This window comes from Engystomops pustulosus, chromosome 1 (genome assembly GCF_040894005.1).
Source record: "Engystomops pustulosus chromosome 1, aEngPut4.maternal, whole genome shotgun sequence".
NCBI lineage: Eukaryota > Metazoa > Chordata > Amphibia > Anura > Leptodactylidae > Engystomops > Engystomops pustulosus.
The window spans coordinates 187,110,407-187,122,816 of record NC_092411.1 but is presented as its reverse complement, the minus strand read 5'-3'; the positions used below and the strand labels follow the sequence as shown (position 1 = coordinate 187,122,816).

Below are 12,410 nucleotides of genomic sequence, written 5' to 3'. Positions count from 1 at the left end.
TTTAATAATACGAAAGGACTGACTAGAAAAATTAATTAAAATAGTTTTTTCAAAGCCCATGTGAAGCTTCACACTTAGGTTCCATAACAAACTCTATAAGCCTGGCTGATGCAGTGCATGTTCCTAGTCTGTCCATGCAATACAAGTTTTGTGCTAATTCACTTATTAATGTATTGTATTGCTTTATTATGATAACAATGTGTCCGAGTATTGGTTAGATTTTCCATCTTACTAGTATATTCTTGTCATTTTGTGCAACCACCAAATAGCCGTGCCACTAGCTTTTCTTTACTATCCCTGTCAAAGACATGCTCCGTATGTTAACATGACTTAAAGGGAGATAACTCATTTAGTTATCACAGAAAATGGGCAGTTCCCTTCATTCGCTTACGATACAGACTGAGTAATCACGTCTGGTTAATGGGTTAAATAAGTCATGTTATACAGTGCTGCCTCTGTACTGTATGTATGTGTGTTTATGCTGTATGTGTGTATATGGTTTGTTAATACTGTATTCATGTGTATATATGGTGTGTATGATATATATGGTGTGTGTATGATAATGTCGCAGCCCGATACCACGTGGAATATTGGGTACAATTTGGGCTAACCGCCTATGAGAAGGACTAGCTGAACTAGAGTAGGTGGGAAACAGAGTAACCAAGGTTATTATGGGAAGGAGTGGATTAGAATACAAAACAGAAGATCAAATTTGGGGTAATTCAGTATAGATAAATTAGAGAGAAAACTATTTACAATGTACAAATACGTGATTGAACAGACCAAGGATCTTTCTGGTGATCTACATATACTTGTACTTGTGATCTATACATGCTATGTGCCTCTGGCCAATGCAAGCATCATCTTCTATGCCTAGAAATGACTTTGTTTTCCCATTGTAACATAAAAGTTGGCCTCTATATTACACTGTGTCTCTTCAATAAGAAACAGTACCTATGTGAGCTACAGATAAGTATATTGGGTGTACTGTATGTCAGATGTACATTTTGGTTCATATGTGGATTCTACTGTGTACTCAATTATATTACAACTTGCAAATGATAAGATGCAGCATAAAATAAGTTGTAAAGTGAAGAGTTTCCTCAAAGAACAATATTCCTGCGTGAAACTGGAACACTGAGTTTCTAATTGCTTCAATTATCAGATGAGCAGGATTTGTCCATAATCAGGGAATATTTACAGTAATTCAGAGATTTATTAATGATTGGCGCTGTATATGTTGTAGGCTGCCAAGGCATTCTGTGGGCTATGTATCTCAGATTAAGCTATAGTAAAAGGGGACACAGAAAGTGTGTTTAATACACAGTGAGGTGACATTCCTGTTTATGCTGTTAAACTACCAATTAGATCTATATGTGATCCCTGTAGATCAGTAGTGTCAATCTCGCAGTCAAATTAATTTTGGGTCAAGAGTAAAAATCCTCACAGTACTCTGTTAGGCCCCTTCCACACTTGCGTTGCAGATCACGTCAGAGCTTGATCAGGGTGCGATCAGGGTTTGGTCAGTGAAAAACTGACAATATGCATCAGAGTGCAATCAGTTTGCAGTCAGAGTTTGTTCAGTGTCTCAGTTTTTCATGCACGTTTTCAATGCATTTTCAAAGCCAATGCAATGCGTTTTTCACGCGCAGAAAATGCGCGTGAAATGGACTCAGAACTGAGCTCTATCTTTTCTATGGCAATTGATGCGTGAAAAACGCATTGCACTTACATTGCACTTGCATGTGTCTCAGAGTGCGATGCGTTTTTGATGCATCTCCATAGACTCGTATGGTGCGTTTTTCACGCGCGTGACTTGCAAAAGTAGAGCGTGTCGAGATTTAAACGCGCTTTAAAAAACGCTCGTGTGTGCGTGAAAAAAATGCAAGTCTGAAAAGACGCATTGATTACAATGGATCAGAGTGCAATGCAAGTTCTGCACGTCAAAAGCACGCACAGAAAACGCGTGTGAAAAACGCAAGTGTGAAAGGGGCCTTATAGTACTAGCCACATCAGACAACCCCCCCTAAAAATGGCCAAATGAAAGGCTGAAATCAGAAGCTTTCTTGAAAAAGAGGGATGCACAAATATATAGTATAGACCTGTTTATCATATGTGAAGAGCAATATTCAAGGATTGTAGATGGAATTGGAGCACTCTGGTGTCTTATTGTGTGAGATCTCTTCACTAAACGCATCACAGCCATTGCCTCTGCTATGTGTAGCAGGCTTCTGTTTGAATAGCACAGCAGGTACACAGGTAGCAAGGGCTGTGTCTTGTCTAACAGGGTATTTTGTCTTACTTACGTGACATTATGTAGCCATTTACTAGCAACTGTGTTTATTTAAACTGTGACCTAGGGGATATTTTTGACAGCAGATATATATTACATAGTGTAACACTGAATCAAGTTACAAGTTACAATCAAGTTAAATGTGAAAAAGACAAAAAAAATCTGCAATATGATTAAATATGTTTTTGAACTGTGCTATAATTTTCTAATTCGCCAGTAACATATAATTATATTCTTACATAAAATGTACAAAGTAATTGACAGCATTAAAGAAAAGCTAATCACATAAAAGTGTGGTACTTACAATCTGAAGCCACGCATTTGTAATCAGGACTTGGTTCTTTTCATCCTGGAAGTGAAAGCAGAAATCACTGTGATGCTGATTACCAATGTGACACTGCAAATGCCAATGATTTTCCTTAACCCCTTCTAGAAATATGATGACTAGGGAGGAATTACTAATATTAAAGTGAAAGTAACCTTTTTTTTACTTTATTATCATTGATTATATAGATTGTTTAGTTAATATCAATATATCTATATTTAAGTGTATACTTTTTTATAGGCACCACTAAAAATGCTGTCACTGACTGTATTTAGTAGTATGGTTTATGGTCTGAATTACTTTACAAGTCTGGTCTGAGATCTACATTAATTTAGGGGCCTGGTCTGAGGTCTGAATTAATTGGAAAACTATTGGAAATTATTAAAAAAACTGGAGTTGGAGGCAAAAGAAAATGACCATAGATACTACTTTTCTTAGTAGTCAGTAGTTGTCAAGATATTCTGGGCTGTATGGAGAAGAAAATTAAAATCACTTCAGACATCATTTTACAACTCACTGGGTTTGTCAAGAAACAATGGGGTCACCTGACATGTCTCTCATATATACATACATACTGTACATAAACTGTGTCAAGTTTCTATGTAGTCAGCTCTGATTGACGGCTGGATGTAATATTATCACTTCCTTTGTCACAAGAATGTTTCCATACACAATCTGAAATTGTCAGTGATAATTGGGCACTGTCATTGTGCAAGGACATAGCCTTTTTGCAGAGTTTATGGCAATATTTTGCAGTCAATTTATTAATTCAAACAAAACTGCAGCTTATTTTCCTAGTCTTTAGGAGGTTGCAGTCGAGAAGGATGGGGCACTAGTTTGGTAAAACAGTCCTTTTGGTTTATTGAGGTGTTTTACTCCCATTACTGTCTGCCTTATTATCTGCTGAGATATTAATATTTAAAAGATCTTTCTTCTATAACCTATGTGCATTGTATTAGCACAGTGACATTACTGGCAGATAATGTCACAATCTAACCATTGTGGATGGGAATAATAGTAAAGCCTTTTGCAAGTTGCTTAAAAAGACAACACCAAGCAAAATGGTTTGCATTGCATGTTTTTTGCCTGTCACATGACTGAGCCAGCTGGCAAATGGTGGCTCAAAGTTGTGAGAAAAGTTTTATCTGGGCTTTGCCAAAACTGGATACATTGAAAAATGATTTCCAATGTGAGCCCTTCAGACTATGTGTGATCCTTAGACTAAAATATGTTCTGTAATTTCATATTTGGAAAGCATTTTTTGTTTAGAAGAATAGATAATAGTTAACCTTGTAATACAATGCTTCGTTCTCCTGTGGGAGCAGTGTATCTGAAAGCCTTCTAAGGTAGACCAAGAGGCTAATGACATAACTAGCATATCTCCCTAGAATCACCTATATGAGATTAGACAATCCAGGGACTGTCAGTAAAGGCTTAAGTCATTAGGAACATTATCAGATTGCTTTATTTATCAGATCACATCAACCTCAATAGTGAATGGGGAGAATATGAATTCAATGGAGGATGAGGGGGAGAAGAAGTCCATGGAGGCTGCTGTGGTTACATGTGATCAGATAAATGCATGCTGTACAGTTTGCTAATGTTAGGAGGCTAAAGGACATGTGAAGGAATGAGATGGGAGGGATTGGCCGAGATGCTAAAGAATATTAAATAAAGTAGATTTATGTGACACCAGCTGTATATGTGAAAATCTGGTGACAGGTTTTCTTTAAGCTTTGTTAAAATGTCATCAAAGGCGATATACATGATAAAATTGTTTAGGGGATCCAGTAACATGTCTATGAGAAATAAGATAAAACAATAAAAAAAATAATGAACTTATACCTATAACGTAGGTAAAAACACAGCATTGAGGTGTAATTTTCCCTTCGAGCAGGGGTAAATAGCAATCATCACTGTGTGCGTCTTATAAATGGACGTAGGCAGCAATGTTAATCTACCTGCGGCCTTTGTTTGGCCCAGGCACCGTCGGCGTTGTTGCTTAGGCATCTGGCATCCACTACTTACTATGACCCAGGCGCCAAAGCAACGTTGGCGATGTTAGAGCTTGGGTCAGAAAGAAGAGTGTGGGAGTGACGAGAAGGCAGCATTAGGCAGCACAGTTAAGCAAGAATTAATATTTTATTTTTGCTGTGACTACCTATCTACTGGGAGGCATATTCTGTGGCTATCTATCTACAGGGGAGCATGTGTTGCGGCTACCTTTCTACCAGGGGCATGTGCTGAGGCTACCTGTCTATTGTGGGCATGTGCTGTACCTAATTATCTACTGGTGGGCACATTGTATGACTTTCAGGGTATTACATTTTAAAATATGTGACATTTTTGGCTCTCTCAGCCAAAAAGGTTCTCAACCCCTGCTCTAGAGGGTAGCAGTTCTATTTTAGGTGCCCAGGGCATTGTAAAAAAAATATTGAACTTCTGTTTTAGAAAATGATTGTTTCACCAAGTTGTATAGTTGCATAGTTTTGTAAAGCAATGTATTCAAATGTTCTGCAACAGCCACAATAAGCATGTTGTCTGCTGGAATTGTGCCTTACAGTATTACTGGATGCATCATCACTGGATACACAAATCCTCTGCTGGTAAATGAAGCGTGCCTTTTTTCTTTGCTAAGACGATGCAAACATTGTAATGCAAAAGCATAACTGTCTAACAATATTAGTATACTCAAAAGGATGCACCTAGTAGTTTGGTCATAAGAAGATTAAGGGTCAGGTTGGTCACTTACGCAAGACATTTTGCATTACATTTTCTAGGGGGGTAAAACAAGTAAAGCATTAATAATGTTAAGTAAAAGTCTCTTAAATAACAGATGGTATTGGTATGGATCTGCCCACATAAGAAAAACAAATTTCAAGTTGAAGACAGTGCTGACTTCAGGCACAAATACACTGCTACCAGCTTACTAAATGTGAATATTTATATACTAACAGCTAAGTCATGGTATTCTTGCTCTTGACCACTAGTTGTTTTTGTTCCTCTTACTTTCGTGCTGCATTTTTACTCCTAAACACCAAGAGGCTGCTGAGTTTGCCCTCAGATTTGCCACTTGCAAATATAGCTGTTTTGTGTTTTGATTAGGCATGTTGTTTCCTATTTGGGCCTACATGAGACCATGTGGCAATGCAAATACTACTTAAGTATTGTAGCCTCTTGTAGTTCCCTGCCTAATTTATTTCGAAAACAGATTGACCTGGGATCAAGATAGTGGGGAGCCGAGCCCCAATGCCCAAGAAAGAAACACAGGGCAAAGATGTAAGAGGAAAGAAGAGGCGCAGCTATCGTGTGATATCGTTTGACACAATGGTAAAGGTATAAGTCAGGACTCTCACCTTGATTCAGATAATATAAGCGTGTAGCGATATGGATGAACGCAGCTGCCAATCCCGAGTGCCCTTATTCACTGAAGGACCAGGATCCCAGAACGATGTGAAGATATGATATTACCCGAAAGAATGGTTGGGATGGCGCTGTGCATAAGATCCACGCGGAGGTCCAATTTGATAAAGGAATCCGCTTTATTGTTAAAACATAGGACGCGACGCAAGCTGTTTACATCTACTCCATTCATCTCTGTTCCTTGCTTACTCTACCTGTCCACTGAATTCCAGCCGTGTTTCCCAGAATAGAACGCTATTATTCATGGTTTGCATTTAAAAAAAACACAATAGGTTTTTATAATAAAAAAAAGTCATCTGTAAGGCTCCAGTTACTCTCACCTATCCTCACTGGTGCCACTCTTTAGGAAAAGCAGTTTGAAGCCAAATACTTGAGAATGGGGCTTGGATTCACATAACAGGACAATGACCTTAAATTTAAAGCCAAAACTACAATGAAATGGTTTGTTAAAATGGCCCAGATATGAATCCATTTGAGAATCTGTGGCATGGCATGAAAATTGCAGATCAAAAACGTTCCCCAACCAATCTCTCTCAGTTCACCTATTTTGCAGAGAAGAATGGGTAAAAATTCAAGCCTCTAGATGGCAAAGCTGGTAGAGACACATACTTGCAGCTGTTGCAGTTGAAAGTGGTCCTACAAAATACTAGGGGAACATTTACTTACCCGGTCCTGTCGCTGTCGATCCAGACTGTCGGACAAAGATTAAGTCCGGCGCGATTCACCAAGATCATGCTCCCTAAAATCCTGCATATGTCGCTTCCCCACTGAGGTCCGCCGAAGTTCACCATCTTCTTCCTGGTGTATATGAGTGCATGTCTTACCGCACAATTTGTATTTTAAATCCTGCGCTTAGTCTGAATCAGTCGGGTTGTCCAACGGCCACGGCCCCTATTTGTGTCGCATGAAAGTCGGCGTGATCGCGCCAAAATCCGATCGCGTGCGCCAAAAATCCCTGTTAAATGCGGCGGAAATCGGAAATAGTCGGGAAAACCAACGGAAATGCGGTCTGTGAACCCTTAGTAAATGTGCCCCTTTGACTTTTAACTTTTTAATTTTTTTTATTTACAAATGTGTAAAACTACAAAATTTTACATTTTTATTACACCGCAAATATTTGATATTTTTGTTGTTCTATTACATAAAATTTCAAAAAAATAAATTTAAGTTTTCGGTTGTGTACTGAGAATACTTTTGCAACCTGCTAAAACATATAACCGTTTTCTTTTAAAAATAAAAACACCTTGCAGAATGACAATTTTCCAATGCAAATTGTGTGTGGTAGTCTAAAATAAGATGTCTCCATGTACCTGAATGTTAAATTGTGTCAGACCCCATAGCAAGAATCTAATGATAATATACCTGGAAGTACTCAAATACCCCATTCAACAGTTCTGATCATTTTCATCATTTAATACAGTAGGTGTCACTTCACTGATTGCACCGTTGTAGGAGTTTTTCCTCTCAAACCCCAAATTCCTGACTAGAGCCATAAATTCCATCACCCAATTTTACTTTCTTCTGTCACCTTCACAGTAAAGAGAACAGTCAGCATATTTGTTGACGAAAATAAAAGCACAAATTAGTGGGGGAGGGGGTAGAGAAAAAATTCAATAGTCTGATACTCTGTATAACTTTCTCTCTCTCTCAGCACTATAAGATATAGGATATAGGATATAGATCCTGCCCCTATATCCTGCATGTGTCACTCCCCGCTCACGTTTGCCGGAGTTATCCTTCTTCTTCCCGATGTATGTAACTGCTTGGCTTGCGACACAAATTTAAATGCCCCCCCCCCCCATTTGTGACGCGTGAAAGGCGGCGTGATTGCAGTACATTCCGATCACGTGCGACACAATCCCTGGCACAATCCCCCAAAAACTCAGGAAACACGCCGAAAATGAGGCTGCGGGTAAATAAGCTCTTATGAGTTTTATGTATATATTTCCCAACTGGTTTCTACTACTTATCCCATGCTCAATACTCATCCATGTTATAAAAGCAGTCATGCTAGTCACTACATAGATCCTGTATATTTACGTCTTGGAATATCATTCGATTTGCTGCTTGATTTCCTTCATGAGAGAATACAAGACATCATGGGAACTAGGGACTGCTTGTAATTGACTCAGATTTGGGGTAAAAACAGGTTATTTTCACTCACTTCACTGCTACTGAGGAAGATTTTTGGCAATTAACTTCAGAACAGGAAATTGTAGAAAGAAACTGATGAGCGACACAATATGGGAATTGTTCTGTTCAAAGAGGGAATCAGATGTGACAATTTTGTAAAAAAAACCATTCAGATACCTTTTAGAATCTGTTCTAATGGTGGATCATAGCAGATCATGTGATCACGAGAATCACAAAAAAGCATATTATCTGCATTTTTCCCTTGATTCCCACAGGCACTGCAGGTTTTGCATTCAATGCACTTCTACCACAAAACTTTTACATTGGATGTGAGCTCTGGGTAGAACTTTAGACAAGATGGATGACCACTACTACCACAGTCTGCACATGATATGAGCTCTTCTAGCTTTTTTTCATGATAAGATTCCTTGGTCCCAAGACAAAAACTACAGATAAGGAATGGGATCTGCTCGAGGCTGATCCTTTTAATGAGGGAGAAGGCTGACGGGAGCAAGGAGGTGGAAGAAGTACAATATCTAGATGAACCTTTTCCTTCCATTCCTCCATAATTAATTCTATACTGTGGACCATCTTTTAGCAGCCTTCTGTTAATAGCCCTCTTGGCTGCAAGGTGCAAGCATCTTTGGAAAATAGGGTTTGTACAAGCCCAGTCAATTTGCACTAGAGATGAACCCTTAGTCTAGGAAGGAGTTTATTCCAATCCACGCTTTGCAGGTCTAGGTCTATACTGACTGTCCGCTGTCCTTTGGCAGATTTAGACAAAAGGACTAGGTTTGGTGGTTGTAGGAGGCCTTTTAGGTCCTTGTAGGAGGCCACACCTTTATTAAGAACCTTGAGGACTGGCCAATTCTGTAACCTGGGTTCCAACTGCTCAAGGGCGAGTCTTTCATGAAGTTCGTGAGAAACACAAACAGCATGACAAATTTGGTCCTCTGATGGACACTGTTTTTGCCTTTTTACCTTTTGTATGACTTTAAAAATCCACTCCATGTACAGAGGGTTTAAAAGTTTCACCATGGTCACAAAAGTGTATCTGAAGCCAAGGTGCTGCCCATAGAGGTCATCTGTATGCCACTGTAAACATCCAGCCAGAGTGTATCCTAAGTTCTATTCTGTGACAGCACATACATATCCATTTTCAGAGCAGAAACCCATCAGGAAGGCACACATCAAAAGGAACAAGTGAAAATCGTAAATCATAAAACAAAATCAGTTTGTGAAATCATTATTACGATTCCACCTCTATTTTGTTGCTCCGTGTTTGGGTCATTGAAAATCAGTAATTTAAAGGCACACATTTCCTTTTTGCTTTTAGCAGTTTCAATAAGTCTGATTTTCATCCTTACTCTCACAGAAGACTAATAAAGTTTCTAAAGTTTCTAATGACATATTTTTACATACAATCACTAGCTGCACTTATCTCTATACAGAGGTGAATTATTAAGAGAATATGCTTTAGGTTTCAAAATGGTTAATGTTTAGCCTCATTAGCCATCTGCCGTGTATGTAACAGAGAAGGCTTTCAGAAACACTGCTCATTGCAGGAGAAGGAAGGAGCAGAAATCTTAAAACATGATAGTTACTTCAATTCAAATATACAAGTTAAAATCCACTACTGTGGTGGATGAAAATCTATATATAATAACTACAAAAATGGGACATAATTACTATTTAAGACACATTAGAATTATACAGTAAATCAATGTTCACTTTATATGTGGGGTGCATGCCTTACAACACATATTTTTTTATACAATTTGGGAATCATATTCACTCCTGATGAGGAGTGAAATGTAGAGTAAAATGCACAAAAGTTAGCAAAAAAGGGTGGGCTTATGATGCAACACTGTGCCTAATGGCACCTCTTTCATCTGAGACCATGGAAACTAATAGATGGTGTGAAATTGGACTAAACTGTGTAGACATGTGCTAGATTTATTATCCACAATCAGACACAGTTCTAAATCTGCATTAAGTTATTAAGTTACTGCATTAGACAGTATTAGTAGTTATTACTATATTTAGTCTGGTCATAAAGAGTTCATCTTCTGTTCAGTTGTTATTTGTTTATAGTTTTGAAGATGGAGTATTAATTCAAGACAAAATATTTCTCAACACGTGTAATCTAAAAATGTTAATTTTCAAAAAATGTTATTTACCTTAAATAGATTTAGCCTTTATAAATGATAATGTAATAAATGCTTTTCATTTATTTCTATATGCTTCTTTTTCATAACTTTTTTTTTCCATCGGTGTACACGCTAATCCCCAAAGGCATAAAGTCATAAAAGCAATAAAATGAAAGTATCTCTCTTAAAATGAAGAAGTGCAACATGGTTTTTAGGTTTCATATTTGCAAAAGTGAATCTTGACTTACCACATCTATTATTTGTAGAAGGGATAATTGTAGTTCTACAAGTAAGGGCTGGGAGTCATTCACTACAGGTCTTTCCAGACGATTGTAATTCCTCAGCAGTTCCCTGTAAAGTTTCCTTTGGTATTCACCTTGATGGGAGCCTTTAAAAAAAAAAAGTGAGTGAAGAAATGTGAGTGAATGTATGGGAGTTTGTATTATGTCACAAATGCATATTATACTACAATATATATACTGTATATACTACATATTATACTGTAATATACATATATATACATTCAATTTGACATAACCAAAACATGCTACTTACTGTATGTATGATGTAAGTTATTGTCAGTAAAAGGGACATCTTGTTGACAACTTTTAGCATGTTCATTCTACCACAACCATTCAGCCATCCAACCAAAGTCAACCAGACAAAAAGAAAATAGAAAATCAGAATTTCATAGGGGGTAGTTTGAAAACAATGCAGATGGAAGGCAACTACCCTGTTTCCCTGAAAGTAGAACATCCCTCAAAAAAAGGGCCTAGTGCCTCTTTAGGGGAAAAAATAATTGGGGAAGCACAGTAGCCCAGATAAAATTATAGTCTGACATAGGACGGTTTACCGATAACTGGCTGAGATGCAAATGTGCATACTCACTCGAGGTTTTAACCTTCACCTACCTCTTAATTCAGCAGTGCCATTAGAAGACATGACTGTGACACTTTTTTCAAAAGGCAAATAAAGCACGTTAAAACTGCATCGCAATCAGCTTTGAGGTGGTTTTAGGTGCAGTTTTGTCAATTGAACAGGTGAAAGACATTGGGGCAGATTTATCAAGCTGTCTGAAAGTCAGAATATTTCTAGTTGCCCATGGCAAACAATCGCAGCTCAGCTTTCATTTTACCAGTGCTCATGAATATTTTAAAGGGGAGCTATGATTGGTTGCCATGGGCAACTAGAAATATTCTGACTTTCAGACACTTGATAAATCTACCCCATTAACTGAACGGGTGAATGACATTTGTGGAGCAGGTTTCCCCTTCAAAATGAAATTCACTCATTCAGTTCATGTCTTTCACCTGACAAAACTGCACCTAAAACCACCTCAAAGCTGATTGCGATGCAGTTTTAACTGCAACGTGTGACGGTACTAATAGGGATTTTTATGCAGGGCCCCAACAGCCCTCTTGACTTTTGTAAGGTGAGTCCTAATTAACCCTTTGAGGGAGGATGAGATAGCTGCCGGCAGCGAGATGACAGAGTAGAAAAAAGACACAGTTCGGTCTTCCGATGCACTCAAATCACACTGTTTATTTAAAAAAAAACACAGCTGTATTTTAGATCAGAGAAATCAGCATTTGGGTTGTTGTATGAAAGGAGATAAGGCACTTAGATTCTATTGGCCATTATGAGTTCATCAGCACATTCTGGGAAAAAATTAATAGGTCTTGTTCACAGACATGCTTATCTACAGAATGTCTCCTAGAAGCTTCTTCATGACCAAAACAAAATAATAAGAAAACAGAGGCCGAAGGACATTAAAATGCCAAGGATAATGTGAAAGGCAAACAACACTTAAATAAGAAAAATAGCTGAATTAAAACATTTAACTCTATAGCTTCTGAGTGGGCAACATACTCCCCCCCCCAGGCCAGGCCTGTAATGGTGTCCCAGTTCTCTTGCTCAAGATGGCCGCCATAGAGGAATATATTACCAACAGTACCCTCAAGGGAGCCTATCTTCAGAATTTCACATTTTCACTTAATAGCAGGTTGCCATAGTCTTTTTAAAATTAATTACCGATCTGCTTTAATAATTAACATTATTGCTTCCGTTCACTTTTAAAAGTTAATAA

General features: G+C 38.0%; 1 protein-coding gene across 2 annotated transcripts in view; it reads right to left on the bottom strand.

Moving 5' to 3' along the window:
- The window catches only part of LOC140069573 (neuronal acetylcholine receptor subunit alpha-7-like), an 84,980-nt gene that overhangs the window by 58,130 nt on the left and 14,440 nt on the right, over positions 1-12,410 (bottom strand). Inside the window, exons 1-3 of one of the 2 annotated variants that reach the window (XM_072115430.1) lie at positions 11,236-11,281; positions 10,573-10,712; positions 2,598-2,642 (exon numbers count right to left, since the gene is read on the bottom strand). In XM_072115430.1, the coding sequence (XP_071971531.1) occupies positions 2,598-2,642; positions 10,573-10,712; positions 11,236-11,266 (216 nt within the window). In that variant the 5' untranslated portion in view covers positions 11,267-11,281. Of the gene's footprint in view, positions 1-2,597; positions 2,643-10,572; positions 10,713-11,235; positions 11,282-12,410 lie in introns of those variants that run through there. The other variant, XM_072115424.1, reaches the window with a different exon arrangement.